The 27,847-nt window shown below is 37.8% G+C and overlaps 1 protein-coding gene across 2 annotated transcripts in view; it reads right to left on the bottom strand.

Annotated features, from left to right (window-relative positions):
- MTA3 (metastasis associated 1 family member 3) overlaps positions 1-27,847 on the bottom strand; it is a 141,414-nt gene that overhangs the window by 30,919 nt on the left and 82,648 nt on the right. For both annotated transcript variants that reach the window (XM_052805898.1, XM_052805899.1), the window contains exons 12-16: positions 25,858-25,982; positions 24,402-24,553; positions 23,679-23,901; positions 15,196-15,282; positions 9,753-9,899 (exon numbers count right to left, since the gene is read on the bottom strand). In XM_052805898.1, coding sequence (XP_052661858.1) covers positions 9,753-9,899; positions 15,196-15,282; positions 23,679-23,901; positions 24,402-24,553; positions 25,858-25,982 — 734 coding nt within the window. The remainder of the gene's footprint in view (positions 1-9,752; positions 9,900-15,195; positions 15,283-23,678; positions 23,902-24,401; positions 24,554-25,857; positions 25,983-27,847) is intronic.

Below are 27,847 nucleotides of genomic sequence, written 5' to 3'. Positions count from 1 at the left end.
CATTTCCTGAGGAATCCTCAACGTAAGCTGAATTATCAGGTTAAACAAAAAGGATGGGGCTTTTTCCCTCTTGAAATATAGAGAAGATACATTATGCAGCACTTCCAGCCATCCCCAAAAAGATCAAAGTGAACAAACAAAAATCCATACTTTTTATACTCAGATACTACGGTAATAACATCGTCACTCTTACTCAGAGGTGCTATGCTTTTGGCATAACTTTATATGCCAAATCTAGAAAAACTATGCTTAGCCATGATTGTCCCAAAATACTCAGTTCCACAGACAGCTGAGTGAAAGAGAGAATACCTTCCTAAAGGGAACTGAGGAACAGGCAAATGTACCTGGAGGCTGTTAAACAGCGTATTTTTGAAGAATACTTCACAGACACTCTTAATGCAATGCCAACAGCTGTTAACTCCAGGACATTACCATATCGATAACCTATTAATAAAACCAGGCGAAGAAGTGAAGAAAGATCTGTTATATTTGTAGAGTAATATCCCTCTGTTATATCATAATATAAAAACATCCTCTGTTTTTTGCACCTCTCTCTCTTACCTTTTATTGCTGTAGATACTGAAATATCATCTAGAGTTGCCAAACATCTTTTAGAAAGACCTGAGTACATTCATAAATAAAAAGCTAGGGAAAGAACTGTTTAATAAGTAGACATAGTGAAAAGATTCTAGGATCTAGCAGAGACTACTAATTAAGGTGCCATTGTTACACAATTTAAGCTCTTACATACTCTGATACACAAATATTCAGATTTTAGAACTGAGGAGACAGAGATTTCTTCCAGAAAATAATTACAGCCTGATTTGGCAGGATTCTGACCAACGTTTATGCATGAACACACGCCGGCCAATTCTGTGGAAAACTTTGCTTTTAATTAAGGCAACTAAGGAAGAAAGCCCTTGCTTCCAATTAAAAAGGCAGTCATGCAGCATTCAAAAAGGCGTGTTTTACAAAAGGTCTGCATGCCAATCAACCTTCAATGCAGCTTGAGGGCAACAGAGCTTATTTAAAAACCACAAATGTCTCGGTGCTCAACAGAACAGAAAAAAACCTTTGGATTTTCAGTTTTACCTGCCAAGTTTTACAATGCCTTCGGGAATTTAAATAATTGGGCTTGAATTTCAGCGAAACTGGCACCAGTGGTCACTTGGTTTATAAATAAGTTCTTACAGCAAATGATTCTGTGCAAGGTGATAATCTGTACTTGCACTTCTTCAGGAGAAAGGAAACTCCAGGATACAGAATGATTCTCCCCTTCGGGCCGATGAAGTGCTAGTGAAGTGGATTATTCCACTTTAAACAGAAATGGACAGACATCATCACTAACAAGGGGTTTTGGTGATGTGATGTGAGTAAATTACAGTAAATGCAAGTTCAGTACTAACAAGATGGTTAGAAGTTTATTACTGATGCACCGATGGCAGAAACTGCCCAAGATGCTCATATGCTCTTTCTACAACATATTTATTGGAACTCAAATAGAAATGAGTAAGGTGTAAAAAGAAATTTCCTCACATTAGAAGTTGCTTTTCCAACCATACCACCGATCAAGTGTTTTTCCCTGTTTACAGGCACTAGGAAACTATAAAATTTCCCACTGTAAAACCATTTAAGGCTAAATCTGAAAAAGTCCACTGCTAAGGGTTGGTGCCAGCTACAGAATTATTTCAAGTTTACATATTATTCCCCAGCAACATATTATTATTTTTTCCCTTAAGAGTTCTTCAAACCAGGACAGAAACCACATCCTTAATAACACTCCAGTCCTCTTCCAGCTGTTCATGTGTTGCATGTGCTGGTTTTTAGTTCTGCTGATAGGAAACTTAGTTATCTGATATTCATCTTTCTCTTTTATATTAATGGGGTCATGAGCAATACTAGTGGGTGGAAGGTGCCCTTTTTCCAAACTATAAATATGCTTCAAGATAATGTCATTTAGACATGCGGAAAATAAAGGCAGACAGGCAATAGCAGAGGTGTTTAATCCTAGTAACACTCCCAGCTTATCATAGTGCATAAGACTATAAAGACCCTTTTCACCCAGGATGGACCACCTTATGAAATAAGCTGAGAAAGGAAGACTGTTTCATTATTTCTCCTCCACTTGGGTTATGAATATTTTAAGTAACCAAATGTAATTGGTTTTTTCCTACCAGTTTGTAGCAATGGAACAAGTGACATTAAGTGTTATTTCAAAAGTAGTATTAAAAAAAATAATATCTATCTTATAATCATACTAAGAATGACTTTGACTTAATTTGAGGAAGACCCTTAGTCTCCCAAGACAGAAATTTGAAACACTGGAGACACAATATAGAGATGAGAAAAGCAAAAAGCACAAAACCGAACAGAATTATCACAAAGAATTTCCCCAGACGCAGGATCTTTCCAGTTACACTGCCTAAGCACTTTCTGAAGGTGCCTTCCCTACTGCATTATGTACTAAAATTGTTAAGAACTATTGCTCTGCAATCACAGCTTACAAAAAATAAACAACCTACTTGACAGTAATCATACACAGAAGCACTTTAAGTATGAATTCCAGATCTCAAATCCAGAATACGTAATTCATGAGGTAATACGCTGCTAATCCTGTTATCCAACAGACAGGATTCTCTTTATGCAACTTTAATTCTTTAAAATAATACTAGGCGAAAGTAGTGATTCCAGGAACTAGGTTCTGGTTATCTGCATTGTGTTTTAAATGCTAACTTAATTATAGTGTTGTTTTTACTGTTTGCTGTTTTAAGAGCTGATTTATTCTGCCAATTAGAAAAGCCAGTGTTACCGCAATTTCATGCCTACATTTTACCTATATATAAAAAAAGAAACACTGATTCAGCAGTAGAAATGGGGCAGTTCATCATGAAGTGCCCCTTCCTTCATCTGTGATCCCACGTAGCTTGTTCTTCCTAACCCCTGCTGTTATCAGAGTTATCAGAAGCATGTGTTACACTGGTGAATACAGAGATACAATGCTGTAATCTTTTCATAAGCATTCATTTCTTAGTACAACAAAATGTATGGCACACTCAAAGTGGTGCATCAAAGCATGAATGCGATTCTCGTTTGGGGCTTTTTGTGAATCAAATGTAGGCAAAGAAGCCTTACAAATCCAAAGATACATTTTTGAAAGGAAGGAAATAAAAGAAAAAAAAAAAAAATCCCCTATTCAATTTCTAATGTAGTTGCACCCTTGGAAATAACTCACATTTCACAAGATACAGCAAGCCTGAGAACTACAGTTGAATGGAAATTGTGTTTTGACTTTGGCAAAACAAAAGCAATCACTGTCTATATTTATAAAATCCACAACACAGTGATATGCTATGCTAATGCTTAGGAACAGTTCTTTCTCAGAGGAAATTCAAGGAAACGGGTTTGCAGAAATGGTTTTGCTCCTTCCAAGTCCTCCTGTGACCAAATTCTTCATATAAGTCACATTGCTTACCTTTACCCACTGAAAGAATACTCTGCAATTGGAGCAGCCTTCAGACACAGAATGGAAGACTGTTCTTTTATTTGTAATCAAAGAACCTCAAATACTTGGAAGATAATTGTAATGTGAATTCAGTGTAGGCAAATGATGACTGCACATTTATCATTGCAAGACAATAAATTGTTTTCTCAACTTTAAGAAATTTGGGGGGGGGGAGATATTTCTCTTCTGTTTTTTGGACAAAAGTATTTTCCTCCTAGTTGATTATTTTTTGTGTTAAGTCACAATGTCATTTTCATTTGGGGTTGGAGGAATGAAGACCAAAGTGGGGAGGGGGGAATCATCAACTCATTGTAAACGAACTGAAGGAAAAACATTGGTTTATAATACAAAAATTTAAATAGAAAAAAAAAATGGCTTGAGATGTGCAAACATGAGTTGTAGTAGCTTAGTTCTACAAATGATTGACAATGTCAGCAGTAACACCCTGGGGTAATTAAGGCTGGTAATTTTCCATGTACATAATTTGGGGTCTGGAAGTTGTCACTAGTTCATCATCTCCAGTATCATCATTTGTACCTCTGCAAAAACAAGTGAATATACTGACCACAGAAATGCAAGCTTTAGAGCATTTTAGTTTTCTACTAAATATTTAAAATGATTGCTTCCAATTAGACAGTGAAAATGGACAGAAATTGGCTACTCTTGTGCAAGTTGCAAAAATCAAAGGTTAAAAGGTTGATAGGTTAATCTCTTGAGGGTCTGAGATGGCTTTAATGACTTTGTATAGAAAGGCACAAGGCTCTTACTATAAAGTATTTCATATCATGACGTGAATAAGCACTCTGAGTAATATATGTTGGGAAATAACCCAAAGTCATAAACACCCTTTTCATAGTCCTCTGCTTCTCCAGTAAGTGACAGTAACACAACATCAATTTTTCCAGAGAGAAAATGCTTGCACTTCCATTGATATCAATGCACACATTTCAGTAAGAGATCTGTCGCCAAATATTTCAAATTGTTTGCTGGCTATACCAAGGACCAAAGCTAGAACGCACATGCCCAAAGTACATTTCAGAGGAAAAACTGACTGTGGAACAATATATAACTTCTGTTTCTCACTTTTGGGAAGAGTGGGTATACTCAGTTCAACATTAATCATACTTGTGTTTCAGCATGGAAGAAATAGCAAAAGTGGATTCACATAGTAGCTTGTTTATCACATCTCATTTCTGCTCTTTCAGTTGGAAATCATTGGTATGTAAAATGAGGTTTATAAAAATTTAGGTAGGTTTATAGTTTATTAATATGTAAGAGAAAATTTAAGGTTTTATTTTTTTAAAGGAATGGAGTGCCAGATGTATTTTGGTATGAATTTCATGCTGCTAGCCTGCCACCACAGTAGAACATCTCCATCTCTACTGAAAAACAGTATTGTGGTAACAACGATCAGACATGTTTGAAAAAAACCAACTCCCTCTGCTGAGAAATTCCATCCTACAGTGAAAACTCCTTCCTTCTAATGTACTTTCACATAGGGTTATGTGAAGTTAATTACAATGAAGCACATATTATAACTGCGTTCTCTGTTTCAAGAAAATTTGGGGCAGGAAAGATTCCAGTCTCCCTCCTTGTCAGTTAGGCTGCTTATATTTTCATGTGTTTCTCAAAGGAGAGTCTCAGATTCCCTGTGGAAAGATGGGAGTGAAACATAAGCCTTTCTTCCTTGCTTATCTCCTCAATAGCATTAGTCATAAGCAGAGAGAGAAGGATTGACCAAAACAGCATCTAAGAGAGAGGGTGCATTTTATTGAGGTCTTTCTCCCTCTGCCAAATTGCTCATGTCACTTTCTCATCTTGCTGTACCACAGATGTGCGCATTGCTAGGAAAATGGACCCCCAAATTCCTGTCTCATTCTTAGATACAGCTACATACTTCAGTATATCCAGGAACAGAATTTGACTGTTGAAAGAATCCTCTTGAAGGCATCAGGACATCTCAGCCTGAAATACAGCATTAAAGGTCTGGGCAGGGGAAGAGGGAAGGAGGATCAGGGCTGTTGATTAAAGTCTCTTCAGCTATGAACAACCGGTTCTCTTATTTCTGCCCATAGGTCATGAAAATGGTATCAATGGGCACAGGCTGATTTCTGTACCTCATTAGTGACGTTAGTATCTTGGACATCCTGTGGATATTCTGCTTCTCATGCATGTAAAAAGTAAGGAAATGCCTGCCAGCTGACAGAGATCATACTCATGTAAAATACCTCTACCTGATCTTTCCAAATATTATAAGGAAAATTATCATTACTCACCCTGCCAAAACAATAGCATGATGTGAAACTTGACTACTTGGATGTACTGTGGCTCACAGTTAAGCAGCTTGTGGGTGAAAGTAATTGCTTGGAATAATTTCAGACACTGTAATTTAAAGATCAGATTCAAAATATCTACAAAGCACTTTACAGTCACACCTAAATCTTCCCAGCGTCAACTCCAGTCATAAAATTGGATATACGTAACATTCTGCAACGTTGTGATTTTCTGAAGATGGAATTTTCCCATTTGAAAGAGACTGTCTTCACCGCTGAGAACCACTTAAATATGTTGTGTTGACTTTATTTTCAGCAGCAGTGGAAATACTGCATCTCAGGGTAGTTAAAAGCACCAGCATGCACATTACACAAAAGCTCCCCAAAGTACTGTGATTTTTTTCCATAATAGAAAAAAGCTTTCTGGCATTTTTCATTCCATCCTACAGAATGTGAGATTTGCTGTTGTTTGAAAATAAAAGGAAAAATACTTTTCTAAGACCATCCAGAAAAAGTCTTCCTCCTACAATAAAGGACACACACAAGTACAAGATCTTCTATCTAGTTACAATACACAATGCTTAAGCAGTGCAATTTTACTTAAGTCTACGCCTTATGCATGGGTTCATGCATACAACTACAACTGTCAGCCACCAGTGACTGACACTCAGATGAGTTAATAGCAAGACATCAGGGCACAAACCCCACCATTTATGAAGAGATAAATGAGTTCCCTCATCATTCTTGATAAAGATTGAGCAATAGTAGTCAGAAATGACAGACTCCCTCACCCCTATCAGTTGCACCAGACTCTTGCTGGAGGTGCATCCACGGAAAATTGAAAGGGAAACTTGTGCTGCATTGGCCAAAATCAAGACTCAAGCCAACATAAGACTTCTCTAAGAAATGCTAATCATGTTCTTGTTTATTACTCTTAAAAGCATTAAACCATATATTAAAGATGTTTCTCATAATCTTCCCCCACTCCCCCATACAGGCATAAAGAAGTGCCATTTCCATATTACATTGCTTTGTTTCTGAGCCAATAATTATTACTTTGTTAATAACAAATTCTGTCAAAATACAGCACTCAACTCACCTAGGCAGTAAGACTGACTTTAAACATGCCAATCTAAATATATATTTACGCAAGCCTAAGTGACATTTACTTGAATGCTGTAAATTATTGCATATCTTAAGTAAACATATTTATATGGCTTATTTACAACAAATTTCTAATACTGTTGGAAAAAAGCAAACCTGAACATGCAGACATTTCTATGTCAATAACATTAAGATTATGAAAATAGCAAGAGATAAGACTTAATATAAGCCCACTGTGCTACTTTTTGTTTGCTCATTTCAGGAAAACATGCACTGAAAGACAGAATATTTCATCATCTCCATAGCAGGCTTTCTGGATACTGTTAATTGATACAACGCAGTCAACACTGAAACAATCAATAGTATTCTGGAACCAAAAAAGCCTTTTAGTATATTTATAGTAACACAAAAAGTCTGGAGGTTGGTAAAACCTTTCATTGCACAAATAGCACACCGTGGTCAGTGCAATTACGCAGAAACCACAATTTCCCAAGTTGATCTGGTCACTGAGTTTTTGATGTGTACTAAAGAGAAGCTGGATAAATTACAGCCAAAAAAAATGTATTTTACATTTACCAATAATCAGAGAAGGAGTTAAATTGTAAATATTAAAGGTAATCATTTTTAAGTCAAAAGGAACAGAGGACCTGTGCTGTTGAGTACCATTACTACTGATTTGTTGCTTTTTCTTTGCATTTTATTTACAATTTGCAGGCTTTTAATTAAAGAGAGGCGCTAGGATAAGAACAAAAATAGCCATTTTTAAATACTAAAATAGCCATTTTTATGCTAACAAAATACAGATTTCAGTTATTTAGGATATATGCTTTCCAGTAAGTTGTGTTTTCACAGAAGATTAGATAAGCAGAAATAGTTATCTCCTAATGCAGTGACTTACAGTTCTCAATACTAATTTTTCAAATTAGATTTTGTGCAAATTGCCTTGACACAGTTGTCTGACTGTTTGATACAAACTAATCAGCGTGGCTAATGACTGGTTTTATCCACTCTTTACTTTGAAGAGAACATCCGTACTAAGTAGAAGGAGAATTTTAGACTTCCAAGCATGCCTCCTTATAGGGACAGAAGGAGGGATGTAATCATAATAATGTTTATCTTGAACTTATTGCTACAGCTTTCTCTGCAGTAGAAATGTAACATCATCTTTATTTCCAGGTGAAAGTCATTCATCTCTCAAAGCTCATATGGAAAGCCCAGTCTAATGGCCAGCATTGGTGGAAGGGGGAAGCAGCAACTACTAGACCATCCCTGCAGAACTTCACACTCAAAGATCATAGTGGAAATTCAGCATTTATGGCTATGCCTATTAATGTCATCATCTTTTCTTCCAAGTACAAGTCACATGGTTGTCATCTTGGTCCACCGAATAGCTTGTGTTACCGCGCATGCTATTTGCCTCCTGTGTAACGACTGTTTGCACACTAAGCAGAGGTCCAAGCGATCCTCTCTTCTGTGTATACTAAATAACCACTTCTTGTCAAAGTGTGTAGTGATTTCTGTCTAGGTATTATTAAATGTACGGTAGGTATTTTCACTGCAAGATACAAATAGCATTGGCAATGACAGAAAAACATGATCATTATGGGAAGATGATGGATAATGGATCAAGTTTTTCTTCCTGTATTTGGAATACTATTTCTATTAGTTTGTCTAAAAGGGGAGTCCCTCTCATTTCTACCTCGACCTATTCTGTGAAGCATTAAAACAGTCACCTCTTTTGAGCAGATCGTGTCCTGAACAGTCTATTTCAGAGCCTAACTTCTTTCAGATTTCTAATCTCAACAACCTTGTTCAATTACACAACAAATAAGCAAATGGCTTACAGAAGTTACATCTCACAAAAACAGAGTTCAGGAACACTTGCATTTCTTTTCAGTGCAAAGAAATTATATCCTGCTGGATTCTCCTCTTACTTGGACATGAAGTAAAACTATTCACAGTTCCAGTTGAAAACCTTTCTTTCTGCTAATGATTTAAAAAAAAAAAAAAGAAATATCGGTAATCCACAGTCACTTTTCAGAATAAAAAATAAAGATTATTTGAGAAAAGTTAGCCTTACCCAGAAGTTTCCATCAGTTTTTGCACAGCTTCATATCTGCTCTCTATTTGCACCATACTGTAATGAAGTGGCTGGATACAACAGGCTTAAACATCACCTCTGGTGCTGCATAGTGTACAGGAAAAGCCTCTCCTGTACCTCTGTGACAGCCCTTTCGCTTCCTTCTCTGCAAGCGGTATAAATGCAGGTACAATCGCTTTCTAAGGAGTGCCTTCCACCAGTCCTTATTGCCAGGACTACTTCTTGTTTGAACTAACTCTTTGACACCGGTCTTGGGATGCAAGATGCTAGAAGTTTTTTTCCCCTCTATCACCAATTGCACTGTTGAGAATCCAGACTAAGCCGTGTTTAGAATTCACATAACAACAAAGGGACTGGCTGTAAACTAGCAGGCCCAGTATGTAATAAGTAATTTCACACAGAATAATTCAAAGGGTCTTGCAGATTTCTGCAAAATATTTCTTCAAATAAAAACGCAAAGCAGTAAGGCAAAACAAAACATGTTGCATCTCTGCCTTCACCAAATTTGTTTTATTCTTTTCTCATCCTTTTATATCAAGATTACTAAGAAAAATGGTAAAAGGGATTTTTGTAAGAGGTGCCATTAATATATCCATGTTCAATGAATAAGCACCACCATTCACTGCATTAAGAACCAATGCTATACACACGCTATCCATGTCTTACACTTGTCGGTCAGTCTGTACCCCCTTATTTAATGTCATCTCAGGTCCACAGAAAGTTTTGCAATTCAGAGACTTAAAGAATATTTTGTTTATATTTCTTCACATACCATCAAGACCATTATGATGGCTGTAGTTTCTTTTTCCCAAAATACTTAATGAAGAGTGATTGGAGGGTGCAAGCAGTCGTTTTGCACTTGGACTTTGAAGGCTTGGTGTTGACCTGATTACATTGCGTTTCACTGCAGGATGAATCTCTGTTTGAGACAAGAGAGAGAGAGAAATTATACATACTTGATTTAAAAAATAAATAAAAATAGTCTATTCAACATATTAAATTTACATTTAAATTTCCAGTGAAAGGAAAGAAAGTTTCTTCTGCAGAAGTGTGTTTACAGGACCTTGAATAACAATTCAAACACAAGTCTTCACACCTACAGTTCCTCCAAGTAAGAAAAATCTATTTCACTTTAGATTGCCCAAGTTCAATATTACGGGTGTAGATATGTAAGGATTTCAGAGGTTGAAGAGATAATACAAATCAATCTGAAACAGGACTGTGTTTACATTTTCCTACCTTTTTGAGGTTTGTATTGGAGCTACATGCCTACAGATTTTTTAGCAAGCAAATAAAAGCATTTTACTATAGTGAAATCACCTCAATACCTCAAGCTATTCAGTATTTTCTGTCCCAACAACAAGCTTTAAGGGATCTTCCCAAACACAGGTCACCAGGTGCAAGAGTCAGGGGGCCAGCCACAGCAGAGCTCTGGAGCTAGAAGTACCCCAAAACTGCAGCAGGAACACAAAAATCATTAAGACTGCAGTGGGTTCCCCAGGTACTGCCAGACTCCCATACAGAGTCATTACTGGGGAGCTTCAAACGTACCAGAGTATCTAATATGGTTCACGGGGCAGGATTATTTTGGAGAAGGAGGAAGGAAGGTGCGTAAGAGGCAGCGAAATGCATCTGGCCAGCACACTTCAAGGTGGCAGCTGCTGTGTTTGCCAAAAGCTGATACAGCTGTATGGAAATTTCTCTGTTGTCTGCCAGATAGAAGTGGCAAAAGGAAGCCTCAGTAGAGTCTGCTTGCCCTTCACCAGGCATTTGCTGAACCAATTAACTTATTCCCATCACACATTTGGGTTCAAAATGCCACCACTGTATATGCCCTCAGACCGACCCAGATTTGTGAGGGATGTCAGACCGCTCGAGGGCAGGTCCCCATCCCTCTGACATGGCTGCAGGGCACCAGCTGCTGGCACTGCAGAGGTTGCGAGGCACTTGCAGCCCGATTACAGCCGGCCACCTGATTGCCCCAGGGAGAAGAGACCTCTGGGCTGAGAACTGAGGGCAGAGGGGCTGGGAGACAGATCAGGAGAGTCAGCTGCCCAAGAGAAGTAAGATCAGAAGGCAAAAATTAAGTACTTTCTCATTTGTAGCCCAGGTTTCCACCTCCTGAAGAGTGCTGCTTTCTGCTTTTCCATTTATAAAATAAAGCATCGAAGCTGGGAATATGCAAAATCTAAAGTGAGGCCAGGTATCCAAGGAGGAGGCCCTCCAGCCTCTGCCATTCCCGGCTATCAAGCAGGAGAAACAGAAATCATTGCACAAAGTTGAAGTCTGCTGAGATAGCAGATTTTTCCTCTTTCAGAAATGCCAAGGAAGTCTGATATCTGAGCGCCCGCCTGCCCAACCTCACGCTCTTGCTCCCACGGCAAGCCTTCACCCGCAGCCTGCAGGTACCCAGCCCACCCAGCCCGACCAGCAACCAGCCATGGCTGCAGGGGAGGCTGGGGGTGTGCCGCGAGAAGTTGTGATAACCTTTAAAAGGCAGATACATAAAGGTGGGACAGCCAAACAGTTTCATCAGTATCCAAACAGGTGGAAAGGAGCAGGATGGCCACAGTGACTTGGCCAGGCTGCACTGGGAACAGCATGCCAGGAGGAGACACTGCCAACAATTTTCACATTTGAAAAGACTTTGCTTAATTGTTAACCGCTGGTTTGATCAGAGCTTGCAATCATAGTCTTAAAGCATGAACACCCTCATCCAAGATGCTTCAAGAGGGTCAGATAAGAAAGACTATGGTAGTGTACAGACAGGTGTTAGAATAGCACAGTGCTGGCGTACATGTAATTGCGTCAGGGCAGTCCTGTAAATTCGGGTATACCTGTAAAGGCTAGTCTGATGTCACCGATCTTCTCACCACTTACTGAGATGACAGCTTTTTACTGCCATTCACTGCAGTACTCTTCTGCTTTTCATATAAAAGAGTTTAGGAACACCACGCACCCAGCAGATTTCATGGCATGTCCCATTCTTCATGCTGTAGAGAACAAGTGTCCATTTTGGTTTTTTACCAAAATGGGAACAGAGGCGTGCTTATTGTTATGAACACTACTGATTGCTAAAGCAAACCTTTAAAGTGAAATAGAAAGGTTTGCACCGTTTGCTGAAGATGATTGGAATTTGGATTCTAAAATGTTCATTTGGCAATCTTTTCCAATTTTCTGAAGGAAATGGTTAATTTTCAGGGCTAACACCACTAAAATACTACCTTATTTGCCAAAGAGCTCCAGCAGCAACTGCAGTAATCCCAGCAGCTGCACCAACATACAACAACTCATAAACTCCTCCTGTCTACAGCATATAGGAGATGTAATTTTCTATTTTCAGTGTGAGCAAACAGTTGAAGAAGGAAGCATTTTCTTCCTTCGACTTTTCTTCAGTTTGGAGGTCACTAATCCTCCATTAGTTTACCACAAAGGCTGTCCTTTCTCTCTTTCTGCAGTAGAGGAAGGTAGCAAGACCAAGCTCTCCCTTTAAGTTCTAGAAACAAACTTAATTAAACAGCCAGGACCACTTCCCAATGGATTGAGTCCTTCCTGTGGGGTCTTTACACCTTACACTCACTCATCCTCTACATATAGACTTGCTTCAAATATTTGAAGCATGCTTTAGATCAGCACTTTCTAACTAGCTACTTCATCACACCTGAGAGGGCTAACGAGGCATTTCAGGGGTTTTGCCTGAATTATATTATCCCATCATATTATTGTATTATGGAATAATAGTAATTAGGGATCTTTTAATTCCTGCTGTGCCTATCCTTGTTCTATTGTCTAGTACTTCACTGAAAATCTTCTACTCAGAGAACTAACTATAGCATCCAAATAACCCAAATTATCCCTTTACCCACACAACAAATAACCAGTTGGCCACATTCAGACTGTATGATCATTTCTGAAATAAAAATAAAACAGGAGTGAGAAACGATACTTGAATGATGTACCAGGAACCCTTTTTATATGACCAAGCTGCAGCCTCCAATAAGTAAATAACAACTCTAAAAACTTCTCCCATTTCTACTAATGTCACTAGGGCAAAAAAAATAAATCATCCAAAGCAAACAAAGAAAAGCTGAAGTTTCCTACTGAGGCACTTAAAGAAGTATCCTGGATTCCAGAGGTGCTTAAGCAGCTGCACCTCTCTCCCATCTCATCTCCTCAACATGCATCCCAGCTGGAAATGTCAGCCTGGTTTCCTCTTAACTAGGAGGTAATATAGGACATTTAATTAGTCAGTGGCTCACCTCAGGGGGTTTGTTTAGTAAGCACAGTGATGACTGAAGAGATTAGAGGGGATTAGCCCCAGCTTTCTAGAGGACAGGGCCTACTTTTAATGCTTAACCTATCTCACCTGTGGAACTGGCAGCCAAGAAGCAGAACAGGGATAAAGGGAAGCGATGATGCAGGGTGTGTAGGGCACTGAAATCCTCTCTGCCTTACCACTAGGGCTGAAAACGGTAGTGCCCCGAGACACACGATTAACTGTATGCCAATAAATGTCTGTGGGAATGGCATGGAAGGAATTTTTAAAAGAAAACAAATGCCTCCTGTATAAGCTATGACATGATATTTAATACTAAGTTTTATGAGAAAAATAATGCAAGCATTACTTATTCACTGGAACATGCAAAAATCCCAAATAAACAAAAAAAACCTCACAAACAAACTAAACTAAAAACAACCCCACCAAGCTAAATGGCAAACAAAAAGCCATTTTCTAGCCATCCTTATACAGCTAATTCAGATGCATGTGTTCAGCTACACTGGGTACCCTTCATATCCCTGTAACACATATTATTTGCCATCAAATGTAGTGAGATACCTTTACTTCCCATGCCGTCAAATGCTAAGTGGACTCTACAGATACCTGGTATATTTTAGCACTGTTAATCTTCTAAAAAACCTTCACCTAAGTACACATAATGCTGTCTGACACTGTTCAGCCATTTGCTCCCATTAACCCTACAGACTTATGCTTCCAGAGGTATCAAGACAACCCCTCACTGACTAAATAAAATCCAGGCACTAAAAACATGCAGTATCTTCTAAGATTACACATGCTGCTGTTTCTTCCTTTGACTGAACAGACCCGTCAGCCCGATGAACCATCTCCCATCTGATTACCTCCCCTTACAACCACAGCTCCACCGAGTCAATCAAAGCAGTCCTTTCCTCATCCACTCTAAGGACAACATACATAACGCACACAGCTGGCATGCCTGTAGGAAATTATCACTGCCTTTTTTCTTAAACTCCAGGGCAGAAGGAATCAAAATTCAGTGAGAGTGGGCATTAATTCTTCATTATCCAGTTTTCTGAAGTTTGGATTTTGTTAAAATTGATGTTCTGGAAGAACAGTTATAACTACATTAATAGCTGATTTCTATTTCAGTAAGAGACTGTTATTGTTTACTCTGTTCCAGTACAAAAAAAGCTCCTGTTGATTGAAATTTTGAGCAAAACATCAAGACTGAGCTCCACCCTCAGCTTCCCTTCTGTAGAATGGGATTAATACACTGCAGAATTACTCACTGCTTTTCTGATCAATGGATTGATTTCTGTATTCATTTGAGGATTAATAGAAAGCCTCTGGGGTATCTCAACTCTCATATGACTGTATAAATATTTGTCAATGGTGGTTCCTTGCAAAGAGGATGATTTTCATTTTTTTAATAAGGAATCACAAGTACTAGATTTCTCCTCTCCCCATTATCTTATGTGAGTTTGTTATCCTCTTAGCTGTGATATCAGTACAGATTTCATCACATCCTTTAAAATTATGTCATCAAATTAAAAGATCAGTGTCTAAGTGTGGCTGAGGTCTCCTCATTTTAAGTACACAGGAGTATTACAAGTGCATTCAAGGGGCACAGCAGAGCACCACTGAGTATACTGAATATCTCCCCTTTGAGCACTTATTTTTTTATTTAGACTACCAGACTATTTTTCACATTGTAAATTACATCAGGTTTCACTCTGTCATTTTAAACCAGTATCAGAAGGCCTTCTGCCTACATCCCGCAAGTTCAATCATGCAGTTTTGCAACTCATAGCAGACCAGACTTTTTATTAATTTATTAATTTTATAGTTTTCTTGTTGCTAAAAGCATAAATCTCTCATTCTATGCATATAGGATTTTTAAGTATCAGTACACACTGAATATTCATTTGGTTGTTATTCTCTGGAGGCAGATACGCACCTAAATACCCAATGATACATGACAGTGGTTTTCTGGTGCTTTTTATCTTCAGAGGACTTCCAGCAAGTTCACAATGTCGATCTGCATCTGAGAATTTTAAAGAATAAAACTCAGTTTAAATATTTTACTGTTACAAATATAATTAGGACACACCAACCAGTTTCTGACTTGCATTTTTACCACAAATTTCTTTTTTCCTTTTAGCACATGTTCTTCTTTTTTAGAGGCAGGCCATGTCCTCATTCATGCAAGTGATGTTATGATTATTTTTTTTATTATTTTTTTTTAACGTTAATGTAAGTTCTAACACAAATTGACCACATTTTTTGCTTACAAAGTCTTTTTGGAGACAGTCAGCTAGGCAAATGAAACACGTGAAAACATGAGTACTAAAATAAAAGCAGCTCTGGCTATTAAAAATAATTTACATTGAATTCTTCACTGTTTTCTACAAGCTTGTCTGGCTTTAAATAGGGTAACACAGAAGTAAGAAGGATTTAAAGTTGGGACTACTGATTTCTCTCATGCCTTACTCACATGGTATGGTGATTCATATAATTCTTAATAAGTAAAACAGAACTCGGGCTATCATGGCAAGATGAAGGTCAAAAAAAACCAAACCAAAAAAACCCCTTTACTATAACTTTTCAACAAAGTGGTCAGTTGTGACCAAGTATAACAGAGCAAAAAGGTCTCAAAGATTGTAACTTCCTGCAAATGAAAATAAGCAGTTCAGTAACTACCTTAAATTTGATGCTACAAGTATGAACTCACACCTTTAAAGGCACTGCGAATACACAAGCAGAGAATCTGTGTACCTAAGGCAAAAATTCACAAGACACCAGGTTTCAGTAAATAGTTTCAAGACTACTGGAAGAGTACTATCTTTTTTTTAAATGACTCAGAATGATTGGGTTATCTGTCTCCCAAAAGCACGTAAGTAATCCCCATATGGGGCCTCCAGTATCCCTAAAACACAGGTATTCTGTTTTGTACAAAACTGCATTAATATGTTGATTGTGTAGATCTAGAATTCTTTCACGTGGAATTACTTCCTACATATACATACCTACATGTACACCTTTCTTTGGATAGGTTTCATATACACCCATGCAGATCTGCATTTCCTAACAAGTTTTACAGGAGCTACATATTATAAACAGATTACAGTAATTGTAATTCCCCTTTGCCTCCACCTTGCGTTTTACCAAAATGTTCCCGTTTGCTTCATTCCAGCACATGAGATGGAGTCACACGAAGAGGATAAGACACTATATAGAAAAATTTACAATCCCTTTATATATTCTATCCAGCTCTGTGTAAAAAACATGTAGGTCATGAAACCCCAGCAATGACTGAAATAAGTATTTCAATATGTTCACAGATGTTTTCAATGCAACAAAGAGTGCACAACTTATTTCAATATATTAAGGAATCTACTTGAAATTCTGGAAATGCAAGCTCATATCTGGGCAGCCCAAAGATCCCAGAGCCCTAATGCTGAGTACACAAAGTGCTTTATTATTTTATCTTAGTAACAAAATATACTGTTCTCAGTGAAAAAAAAATGCACCGAACCTGGTGCCTGGAATGTTTTTAATATTCCACAACACTTGAAATATTTTAAGTGACAGAGTAGAACGATGTGTCTCCACTGTCTCCCTTAAGTAAAATAAGCACAGACTATACAGTAAGTATTTTAAAGTTAACTTTGGGACCAGCAAAGCATCTCCTAAGAAGTAATTAGCAAGAAAATTTTCCATCTACATGTCTTGACTGTAAAAAAAGATGTTGAATCATGGTGAGATATTAATATGCTGACTGAGAATACAGACTGCAAAGAAAGCACAATATCCATGCTGAGGCAAAGCATGTTCACCAAAGGTACCAGGTGGGTATTCCAAAGCACACTTATCCAGTAAAACAGTTAAATATGTTTAACACAGCAGCAAACTTTAATCCACAATATGGTACTCCCATAAAAAGTATAATAAACTTTATGATCTTTATGCACTACATACAGAAAAACACAAACATTAGATTGTGCATCACCCTCAAGCGTAAAACCATAGAATAAAATATAGGTAGGAAGTTGTCAAAAACAAAATTAGTAACAAGTCCTAAAATCAAATACAGGCTTCCACATGAACAATAAAAATCTTCTGAGATCAGTGAAGTAGTGGAAACTATGAGAAAAAAAAAATTAAAAAAAGAGTATTATATTTGATAGTGTATTTTTTCAAACATATGAAAAGCAGAAAGTGTGCTAGTGCCTGTAGCAATAGGAGACGATCAAAGTGTGAGGGAAATAGACAAGAAGGATAAAGGCATGGCAGAAAAGCCAAATGCATTCTTTGCATCAGCGTTCACTGCAGAAGAACTTAAAAGAAGCTCACTTTCAAAATTCTTTTACGAGGAAAGTATGAGAACTGCGTCATGTCAAAGGGTCCATAGGAAATATTTCAAAACAAGCTGGTTAATGAATAAAAACAAGTTACCAGGACCAGGTGGAATTCATCCAAACAGAAACTGCTGAGCACGTACACTACTGGTGTGTAACTAATGCTGAAACTGGTCTTGGTTCAAGAGAACAAAAACACGGCAAATGTGATAACATTCTTCTGTAAGTAGGTCTGCAGACTGGCAAAAGGGCTGAACTATTAATAGAGGCATACAGTTAAATGTGGAAACATCACGGGAGCCAACAAAGACCTTGAAGGGGGAAAACATGTTTAATGTGCTCGCATTGTTCAGCAGCGTGTCCTTGCAACAAGGACGATGGCACGCTGGGCCTTACCAGCAGAAGCGCAGCCAGCGGGGAGAGGGAGGTAACCCTTCCCCTCGGCCCTTGTGAAACCACGTCCAGACCCCAGGATCCCCACTACAACAGAGATATGGACATACTGGAGCAAGTCCAGCTGTTGGTGAGTCACCAAGCTGGCTGGGGGCTGGAGTACAGGACATACCCAGAGAGTCTGAGGGAACAGGGTCTGGCAGCCTTCAGATGAGGCGGCCAAGGGGAGACCTGGCTGCCACCTCTAACTACGTAGCGGCAGAGCACACGGAAGGCCGAGCCAGACCCCTCCCAGAGGTACGCAGGGGTAGGACAACATACTATTGCTGTCTGTGGCAACAGACACAAGCTGGGAGATGGGAAATTCTTGCTAGACGTAAGGAAAAGATCATTTACTGTGAGATTGATCGAACACTGGAACAGGTGCCCAGAGAAGCCGTAGAGTCTCCATCCTTGGAGATACACAGATCTCACCTGGACAAAAAGCCCCTGAGCACAGGAACTTCATGCAGGGGGTGGGATCAGACACCTCCGGAGGTCCCTTCCTACCTCCATGTTTTGTAAACCAGTAATGGCAAGTGTCACAGGTCTGCCAGGATCCTCTGCAGGAATCGTGACATGTACGCATGCAGCTGATCCGGCATCCAACTTGGCATTTCAATTGGCTTTCAAAAAACTCTGTCACCAAAGACCGTTGCTGTCCAGCTGTTACAGGGTAAAAGAGAAGTTTTTTTCAGGGATTAAAACCTGATTAAAACTAACTGTCTATGTAAGCCCCAAAGGATCTGTGCAGTTCAACATATAAAAGATCAGGAAAAGAGGTGGTTAGAGAGTTAAAGTTTCCTAGGAAGAAATTACTGAGCATAATCAAAGCTAAAACTGATTGCAAAGGACATCAGCAGCATCAAGCAATAAATGTAAATTAATTCTTAAGGGGTAAAATGACTGTAACATAAATATATAATGATGGGTTCTACACCACCATCACGCAGAAGAGAATTCATGGAGTCAGTGTCAACAGTTTTCTAAAAATATCTAGACAACACTGAAGAGCGGTCACTTAAAAAGAAATTAAAATTAGAATATTATAAATTATAACAGGAAAATAGAAAACCTGTGACACTAAAATGATGGGAAACTTGTATCTTGAAGTGCATGTAATTTGGGGCACCATAACCCTAAAAAGGATACAATACGATCAGAAAAACTCCAGGGAACAACATAATGAACCACAGGGTGAAACAGATTCTTTATGACGTTTTAAACAGACCAAATCTTTAACCTAGAAAAGTGATGACTGTTGTGGGTATTACAGAGGTCAACGAAATCAGGAATGCTATGGGGAAAATAATAGCGAATGAGGCTTGTTCTTTCAGATTTGAAAGGGTTTTTTAATGATTTCCTTTTTTTAAACTAGATTTGTAGGTCTCTTTAGCTTAGAGACTCTCATTGGGGAGTTATTTCTCTTTGACATTTCATCGTATCTCTATCAAAATTCAGATTATCTAATGAATGTACTGTGCTCTATGTACTCCCTGAATTGTATTCTTCTTAGAAGCTTTGGGAAAAAAAATAGTGTGTTCTTTTAATTATTTTACTGGCTACTAAAATCTGGCACAAATTGTATTCAAAGATAACAGTAGGGAAAATATTTTCATCCTAGATGCAGCCAAAAGATCTTCTGTAGCTATCAAAATCAAGGATACAAAACGTTGTTTGTGAGCCAATACCCATAAATGTTACTCGCTTCAGATGAATGGGTAGTTTTATGTCAGTAAAACATAGGCTGTATGCTTACAAAGACAAATCAGTAACATTTTGCATATTCTACTTAATTTTCACTTGTCTTTGTTTTATCAAACCAGATCATAACAAGCAAGTACTGTGTACCAAACTTGTTATTAAATCTGCAGATTTAAAGGTACATTAAGTCTTCATCATAAACAGTATACCCATTTCCAGATAACTATATATATATTATACAACTAATATATTACCATCCACTGAAAACATTTTGACAATCATGTCTACACAGACAGAGTTACAGTTACCCAAATTTAAATTACTATAATTAATATATAGTTATATTCATAAAACTATATCCAAGCAGGAAAAAAAAAAGTCCCTCACAAATCTTCCTGTGTTGAAGTAAGAAGGTTCACAGATCATGGCTCACTGCCATGCATGTATCAACATGCTTGTAAGCTCAAGAGAGATCCAATCTTGTCAGTGACTGTCTGGAGAAGAATGCCCACTCTGGTTTTCTCTGATTAAGAGACCTTCCATAGACAGGATAATTTTGCTTAACTTTCTAAAAAACGTGCAACGTATTTAAAATAAAATGAAGGTATTTTGCCTAATTTACAGCATGGGAATTTCCTCCTACCAAAACAGTTCACCAATTCTAATTATTCCTGAAAAATCCATCAGACAAGTTTACTGTCAACAACTACAGCGAGTCTATTCTCTTCAGGCAGAACAAAGTCTGAGATTGCCACGATGGGTTGTGCTCCTAGCAGGAGATGCCATGCCTTCTCAACCTCCCAGTAACCATCCCTAGATCGAATTGGGATGTAAATGCATTGTCTCCACTACCTCCCACTGGCATCCGAGCAGGCGTCATGCTGTATGGTTCACTAATGAGAAAAACCTAATTCTCTGCATTAACTGAAGGAATGAAGAACATAGAATAGGACCTTGTTTTCTGCCAGTGGATGTAATGGGCCGAAGGCAACGATGTGGGTGGAATTACAGTAATAAAAAAAATGCTCTGTCTGAAAGCTGTTTTCACCTAAAAGATGGCTGGGCCTGAGATTAGCATTCTCAGAGGCTTCCATGCCCCTCCAAAACAAAAGAAGTATCTGCAGATGAGTTCGGGTGGACTGCAAAAATCAATTTATTTTATGAGCAAGCTCTGACTGGCTTTTTCAGACTTTTTGTCTCAGAACTGGGAATTAGTTTCATTTACAACCTGGCACTTCAACAAATTGCATATGACTAAGGCGGCATAAAACCCGGCATGCTGCTGGGGTAAGTGCCCTACCATCCTTCTGTCTTTAGATTTTATGGTTTCTGAGTGTTGGTATGGTGCCTACTGCAATACAGTTGTGAAACGCAGTTATGTTTTCAAGCACTGGTTTGGCACACACAAAGAATCAGGCAAGTGACAAAGCATCTAAGCAGTTATTAGATTCAAGTTTCAGCACACCAACATGGAAAACAAATTTCAAACCAGTTCTTGGACACCCTAACCATGTCATGCCATAACCCATCATGGGTGATCTGCTACTCTGGCCAGCACAATTATAACTTTTATAACACCAACACAGACATTCAGTCAATATTGTAATTACTTAGTGGTATTCAACATATGAAATCATTACTGTTAATGAAGTATCTCATTTAAAAATTAAAAAATTACTTGCATCAAGCTATCCTTAGAAAAGGATTCAAGGCATTTAGGAAGACAGATCCTATTTAGTCATAACATTAAAATCTACAGAGTGCACTGAACACAGGTCACTAGATATAAGTACAGGAACAAAACTCGAAAACTTTTTTTATTTTTATTTACTTACTAGGCTTTACTAGAGTGAGAATATGACAATGACAATGCAGGTAAGAGTAATGTACGATTCCACAGAAAGAGATAATGCCAGAAACAGAGTGTGTGCGTGTATATATATGTGTGTGTATACACACAGAGAAACGTAAGTTAAATTAATTAAATGAGGTATAATCTGGTTTCCGTTATTATGAAATAATTTGAACGTTGTGTTCAAAAAGCATTGACAACTGTGACTCCCCCCCCCCCCGCCCCAATCTATGTTAGGTCTAATCAGGAAGTATCAGCATTCAAAAAGACAAAATTGCAAGGCCCAAATTTTGCTTTAAGCAAAAACAATAACAAAATACAAAGACTACAGGAAAAAAGAAAATCTTTCTGCTCTTGTTGTTAATCTGATGCAGCACTTTTTCATTCAAAGGAACAAAGAGGAAGCACTCACAGCACTGCCATTCTGATAGAAGAATGACTATTTCCTGCTGAAAAGCTCAGCTTTTCACTCCTTTGTTTTAAAGTTGAACTGTGTATATAACATTTGTTCTACTATGATGATTAACAGCTGGATAAAACTTTTTTTTTTCCATTTTTTCTCATCATTAAACAAAAGCTTCATGTTCTTTTGAACTGAGTTACTGCAGTGAGTGAGAAGAAATATGGATATGGATAAAAAGATTCAATGTTCAAGTGAACTTCTAAAATTAATTTTCCTCCATGATTCAGCAGAAATCAGTGCCAACTACATAAATTAAAAGGTACAATGCTTTCCTCTCAGAAAATAACTCTTATTTTGTGTTAAGGATTAAAAACATAATCCTAACCCAGCCTTAGACACACTTCTTCCATAAACTACAACCCGTTTTATTCACACAGTGGACATATGGTTTCCTTAAATCTGAAAGCTGCTGCTGACTTGCATAGCTTTGAAAGAAGAAAGAAAATGGCCAACAGGGAAACTAAATAAATAAGACAAGGACAATGAACAGAAATATTCATCAAGTTCTGGATGACTGCAGAAGTAAGTGAAGAGTTTGATGTGAAGAACGGCTAGTGTTAGAAGTACATGAGAGGAAAATAATTACTCAAAACCAGATTTTAAGCCTCCATGGAGTAAATTTCTTATAATCAACACTGATATCATCAGCATCCCACTTAAATATGCTGGGAAAACATTTAGCGTTAATCTAGTAAACATGGTTATAAACCCAACATCTAATATTCTAAAAAGGTGTCTTCAATTCTAATACAATTCACAGTATGATGAGCCAGCATGGCTCATCTTCGAATACCAAGCGTCTGCTCCAAGAACTGCATCTATGGAAGACTGGGAAACATAAACCAAACAGCGTGAGCAGTAAAACAATGCGCTCAGTGCAGATACAAAACCTGCTGGAACGTTCAGTGACTTTGCGGCAGAACTTACACACATAGGCACATAAAGAGACTTACTGTTGCTATCTACAACAACTCATAACCTTTTGTCACGTAACTAGTGAATTTGTCAGTTATTTATATTTTGGCTATAAAAAGAACAAGCATAATACAGACTTGTATTTAAAACAGGAACGGACAAAAAAAAAAAAAGATGCAACTATGATGTAATAATAAACATGCCTATCACCACCATCTGATCACCACAGTAACAAAGGGCTGTATTACAGGCCAGTTTTAAATTCTTATGCATCCTCAGCTCCTTATTCCTTGACTAACCCCACGGAGAAGTAGTAAACCAGGTACAGATCTATACTTTCTGCTCAGTGAAAGAATAAACGAACAATATAAAAACAAACTTCTTTCACACTGCCTAGTAGGAAGCATGTTTTTTATGTCACAGCATTGATTTCCCCTCCCTGCCCCCAATTTTTTTTTTTTAATAACAGGTTTTTGTAAGTGAACGAGGTAATAGTTATCCCCTTTTTAATTCATTTGAAATATTTCCCCAGCCTGAAATCTGTTCAAGGCAGCCAGACTTTATCCAATGTATTGGTGATATGCTGGACAAATGAAAAAAATGAAAAGCAAAAGTGTATAGACAAGAAATGTTTATTGAAAAAGAAAATAAAATTAAAAGACAAAAATGGGTGGGAAGCACAGCACACAGAACTAAGAATTAAAAAAACATCTTACATTCTGCCTTAATGGCAGCACAGTTAATAGGGACAAAGGGACGTCTTGCTGCCTGCCGCAGCCGGAGAGTATTTTTGCAGACCTGACGGGCCAGTTTTGTCCAACACGTTGTGTGAAGAAAGAAAGCTTGACGTGTTTTCACTGCCGACTTTGGACTTCCAGTGTTACGAACTGGAGTTCCCTGTGTGGCCTGCCGGGACATGTGAGTTCTAACGTGGGATTCCTACAAAAACAAACAAAAAATCATAACCCATACATCTGAATTACAGCATTAAAAAAATCCACAATTTGGATAAATTCACAAGGCTAATCAAATAATATGTATAAGCACTAGACAAAAAACTGGGGCTTATGTAAGAAGCTGTAAAACACAGAGTAGAGAACTCTGCTGTGAGTGCATATATAATGCCATTCCAGATGACATATTTTATAATCATATTAACATTTTATAGATAGTACATCATTTGATTGACAAGATGAAATTTGTCCAGCAAAAATGCATGAAGTGGATGTTTGTTTTTCTAAGACTTAGTCAAGTAAAGACATGGCAGGACCTGCATACTGTTCAGTTCTACTTAAGACAGGAAAAGGATTAATAAATTGAGTTTTGTAATACCAAAGTTGAACACACACACACAAAATCATTCCATTAAATATTCGAATCACAGCAGTCTTGTGAAAGCACCACATTTGATTTCAGGGAAGTTTATCTACAGAACCTACCTCTGTAGGTTGGCTGGAAGACAGTTTATCGTCATCTGTCTGTGTGGGCATTTTCAGGCCACCGTATTTCTTCCAATAAATCCAGCAAGATGCACACAATCTACACTGCATATTAGGAGGACCCCAAGAATACCATTGGTGAGACTGTGGAGCTAAGGAGGAGAAAACAGAACAGGTAAACCGGTGCATGCTACATTCAATATATTAAATCCAAATGCTGTAATAGATGGCTTTATGTGGCCATGATATAGGGCATTGTAAGAGCATTATATGGATAAATATTTAAGACACTTGACATGGAGAAAATAAGAATTTTAATTTTTAGTTGATTTTTTACAAAAGCACCCCAGAAGTCAATTTCCCAAATGGAAATTTTGAAAATGCTTCCCTATTTAATTTCAAACCAGGGGCTTTGTATTGCCAAGAAGAGATTTTTCTTCCAGGGGACTACCAAAAAAAAACCCCCAAAAAGCCCTGTAAGTCATCCACTAGTTCTTATCTTACCCTGGAAGACAGGCTTTATTAAGCTGCTTGTTACTTAGTAGAATTAGTTAAGATCTGTTTTTTTTCCTCAAGTCATGCAAAGTGAGTACTTATAAATCAAGATTCATGTAAGAAAAGGACAAGCACATCTCCTATTGACCTTGAAGATGCATGTATACCTTTATCTTGTGCATGTATACCTTTATCTTGTGCATGTGGAGACTCAGCAGGAAACACTAATTTAACCTTTTTTTCTTTTCTTTTTGTAATGTTTCACAAGAAAACTATTCTTTAAAAAAATGTGATTTGAAAAACAACAAAGGATGTAACTGGAACTTCCTGTATACAAAATATGGTTTTAATTTAATTGGTGTTTCAGAGACAGGCAGCCATAGCAATGATAACTGAAGAACTGTCACATGGTAGGCCTTTTCAATTCTTCCCATTTCTAGATTTTATTGTATCCACTCTCATACAACCTATGTTGAAGGCTGTAAGAAGTACAACAAGGACCATCAGAAACACAAAAAATACTAAGAAAAAAACCCACCAACATGCCCTCTCCCTGCCCCCCAACAACAACGGGGTGGGGATGGGGGGAGAACCCCCAAAACCCAAAAAAACCCAACTCAAAAACTCTGCAGCCTTACAGGAGAACCGAAAATAAATTTGAATCTAGTATTCTGAAGGTAAAGGACTAATGTTTCAATGCCATCATATTATACTACTTTATCCTTCTGTACTTTCTGAATTGTGAAAAAAAATCATAAACTGGATTTGAATATTGACATTTAATCAGTATACTGAAGGTAGCTCTAATGTAGATGTTATTTCTGCCACACAAGTCATTGAAAATTATCCTCTATGGCATGCAATCAGAAGTACATACATTTGTTTCTAAAAAACAGTGCATATTAAGATTAGCCCAAACTCCTGAATTATTAAAAAAAAAAAAAAAAAAAAATTTACTTACTATAGCAGCTTTCACAAGCCCGACCTATTAGTGAGGCCTGGGCCTGATAAGAGGCTCCCATTGCTCCATTGACTGCAGCAGGTTTCCCATTGTTGCCGGATATTTGATTTGGATTTGGCTTATTGCTTTAAAAAATAAAAATAAAAGTGATTTTACTAACCAGTTAGTCAACATGAAAACAATCAATCTAATTAGCTGCTTTGATACTCAAATTTACAGATCTTCGTAAAATGCTCTCACATGGTCCAAGCTACTTGGCAAGCTAGTAAAAGACCAAGTCTCAGAGTCAAGCATTAACAAAAGCCTGACACAGCACAGAATTTAAGACGGGGGTTCAAGTCAACAGATAAGGCTTTACAAGGTAAGGCTGGACTTTGGGTGAGTATAACAAGTAAGAGTAGTAACACTGTCTGTAATACTACAAGGCTGTCCCCCCTAAAAGAGGGTCTGCTGCCTCTTATCTCAAGCAGAAGTACATACCTCCCCACCAACTGCAATAAATGTGAATGTACTATAACCCTGGCAAAGTTCGCCCATATAATATCAGGCTGTTCTGTCTGGGTTCTGTCCTAAACTACTTTCTCTCTGAGAAGGCTGAAGAACTGGGTTTGGATTATTTTTTTGTTATATTATTATATTATTATTGTGATTATTTTACCTACTAATACTTCAGTGAAGTAGGACTTTACAGGTCAGTTAATTCAGAGAGAATTAATATACTCCTCACCGTGTTAAGTACAGTATTTCCAAAGCTCCAACTTTGTGGGTGTTAATTACCCCTTTGACATGCTATACTCTCAATACAATGCAAGGCTGGATACACTGATTCCTAAGATGATTATTCATTACTTTAGGTAGCACAAAATATATTCAAGACTAGTTAAAATGAGTCATTGAAGAAATCTTTGCTGTATCAAGTCTCTAATCCAAATGCCAGCAAGTCTGCCTCCTGCCTTCTTCTTTTTCACTACACCCACTGAGACACACTTTTACAATTTCCAGATACCCTTTATCAAGTACCGCTCAAGGTACAAGGGAAGGGATCGAGAGATGATCAAGTCTTGCACATTATGATCTGTTGCTTAGTTACCTTCCAGAGAAGCCATGAATTGAAAGGGACCCTCTGGTATTGAGGGCAGAACCTTGCTTTTACAGGAACTACTTTATGATCAAGTTCAAAAAGGTATTCAGCTCTGAGAATCAATTCTACTCGGATTTCAAATACTATAAATCAGTCTTGAAACAGAACGTTAAGCAATCCATTTGACCACGAGTGCCCTAGATTGCACAATTATCAAAGACTTGAGAAGTCCTACCACCCTCTTACCATTGACTATGCATTTTGGCTTGACATGGAGGCAAAAGACAGACAGTAAGAAAAAAACCCCACAGAAATCCTACGTTTCATAACAGGTTTTGTCATCCAATACAACTAGTCCCTCCTGTGAACATATTGGCAAAAGTCCTGAATTGTCCACATGGACCAAGGAAATGGAACTGAAAAAGCATTATGTAAAGACTGAGCATCTTACAGTTTTCCTAAAGCAGCCACTTCCCTGAGAGGGTTAGGGAACACTCATACTAGAGTTTTCAGCTTTTTTTAAAAGGCATCATTTATTAGAGACTTGAGCTTCAAAACTCACAACGTTTCTTCAGAGATGAGATTAAAAGAATTAATTGAACAGTCTGCTGTTTGTATTATTAAATCTGTTTAAGAGAGAAAAGTCTGTATGAAATATGGAAATGAAGCTCTATTATATGCAATTCATATAAGTCATCAAAAAGACAACAATGGATTTTCAAAGTATTTCATTTGGTATTCTAGTCTTCCGTTATACAAACACTCATAATAGTGGGAAATTCACATACATATAAACTAAATATACCCACAGAAAGCTTAAAAGAATGTCATCTGTAACCCTTTCCCTTCACATAATCTTGAGGAAGTTATGAATATGAAAGAGACAGATTACATCTTGTTTCTGTAAAC

The sequence above is a fragment of the Harpia harpyja genome, chromosome 13 (genome assembly GCF_026419915.1).
Source record: "Harpia harpyja isolate bHarHar1 chromosome 13, bHarHar1 primary haplotype, whole genome shotgun sequence".
Lineage (NCBI taxonomy): Eukaryota > Metazoa > Chordata > Aves > Accipitriformes > Accipitridae > Harpia > Harpia harpyja.
This window is presented reverse-complemented; position numbering and strand designations above follow the sequence as displayed.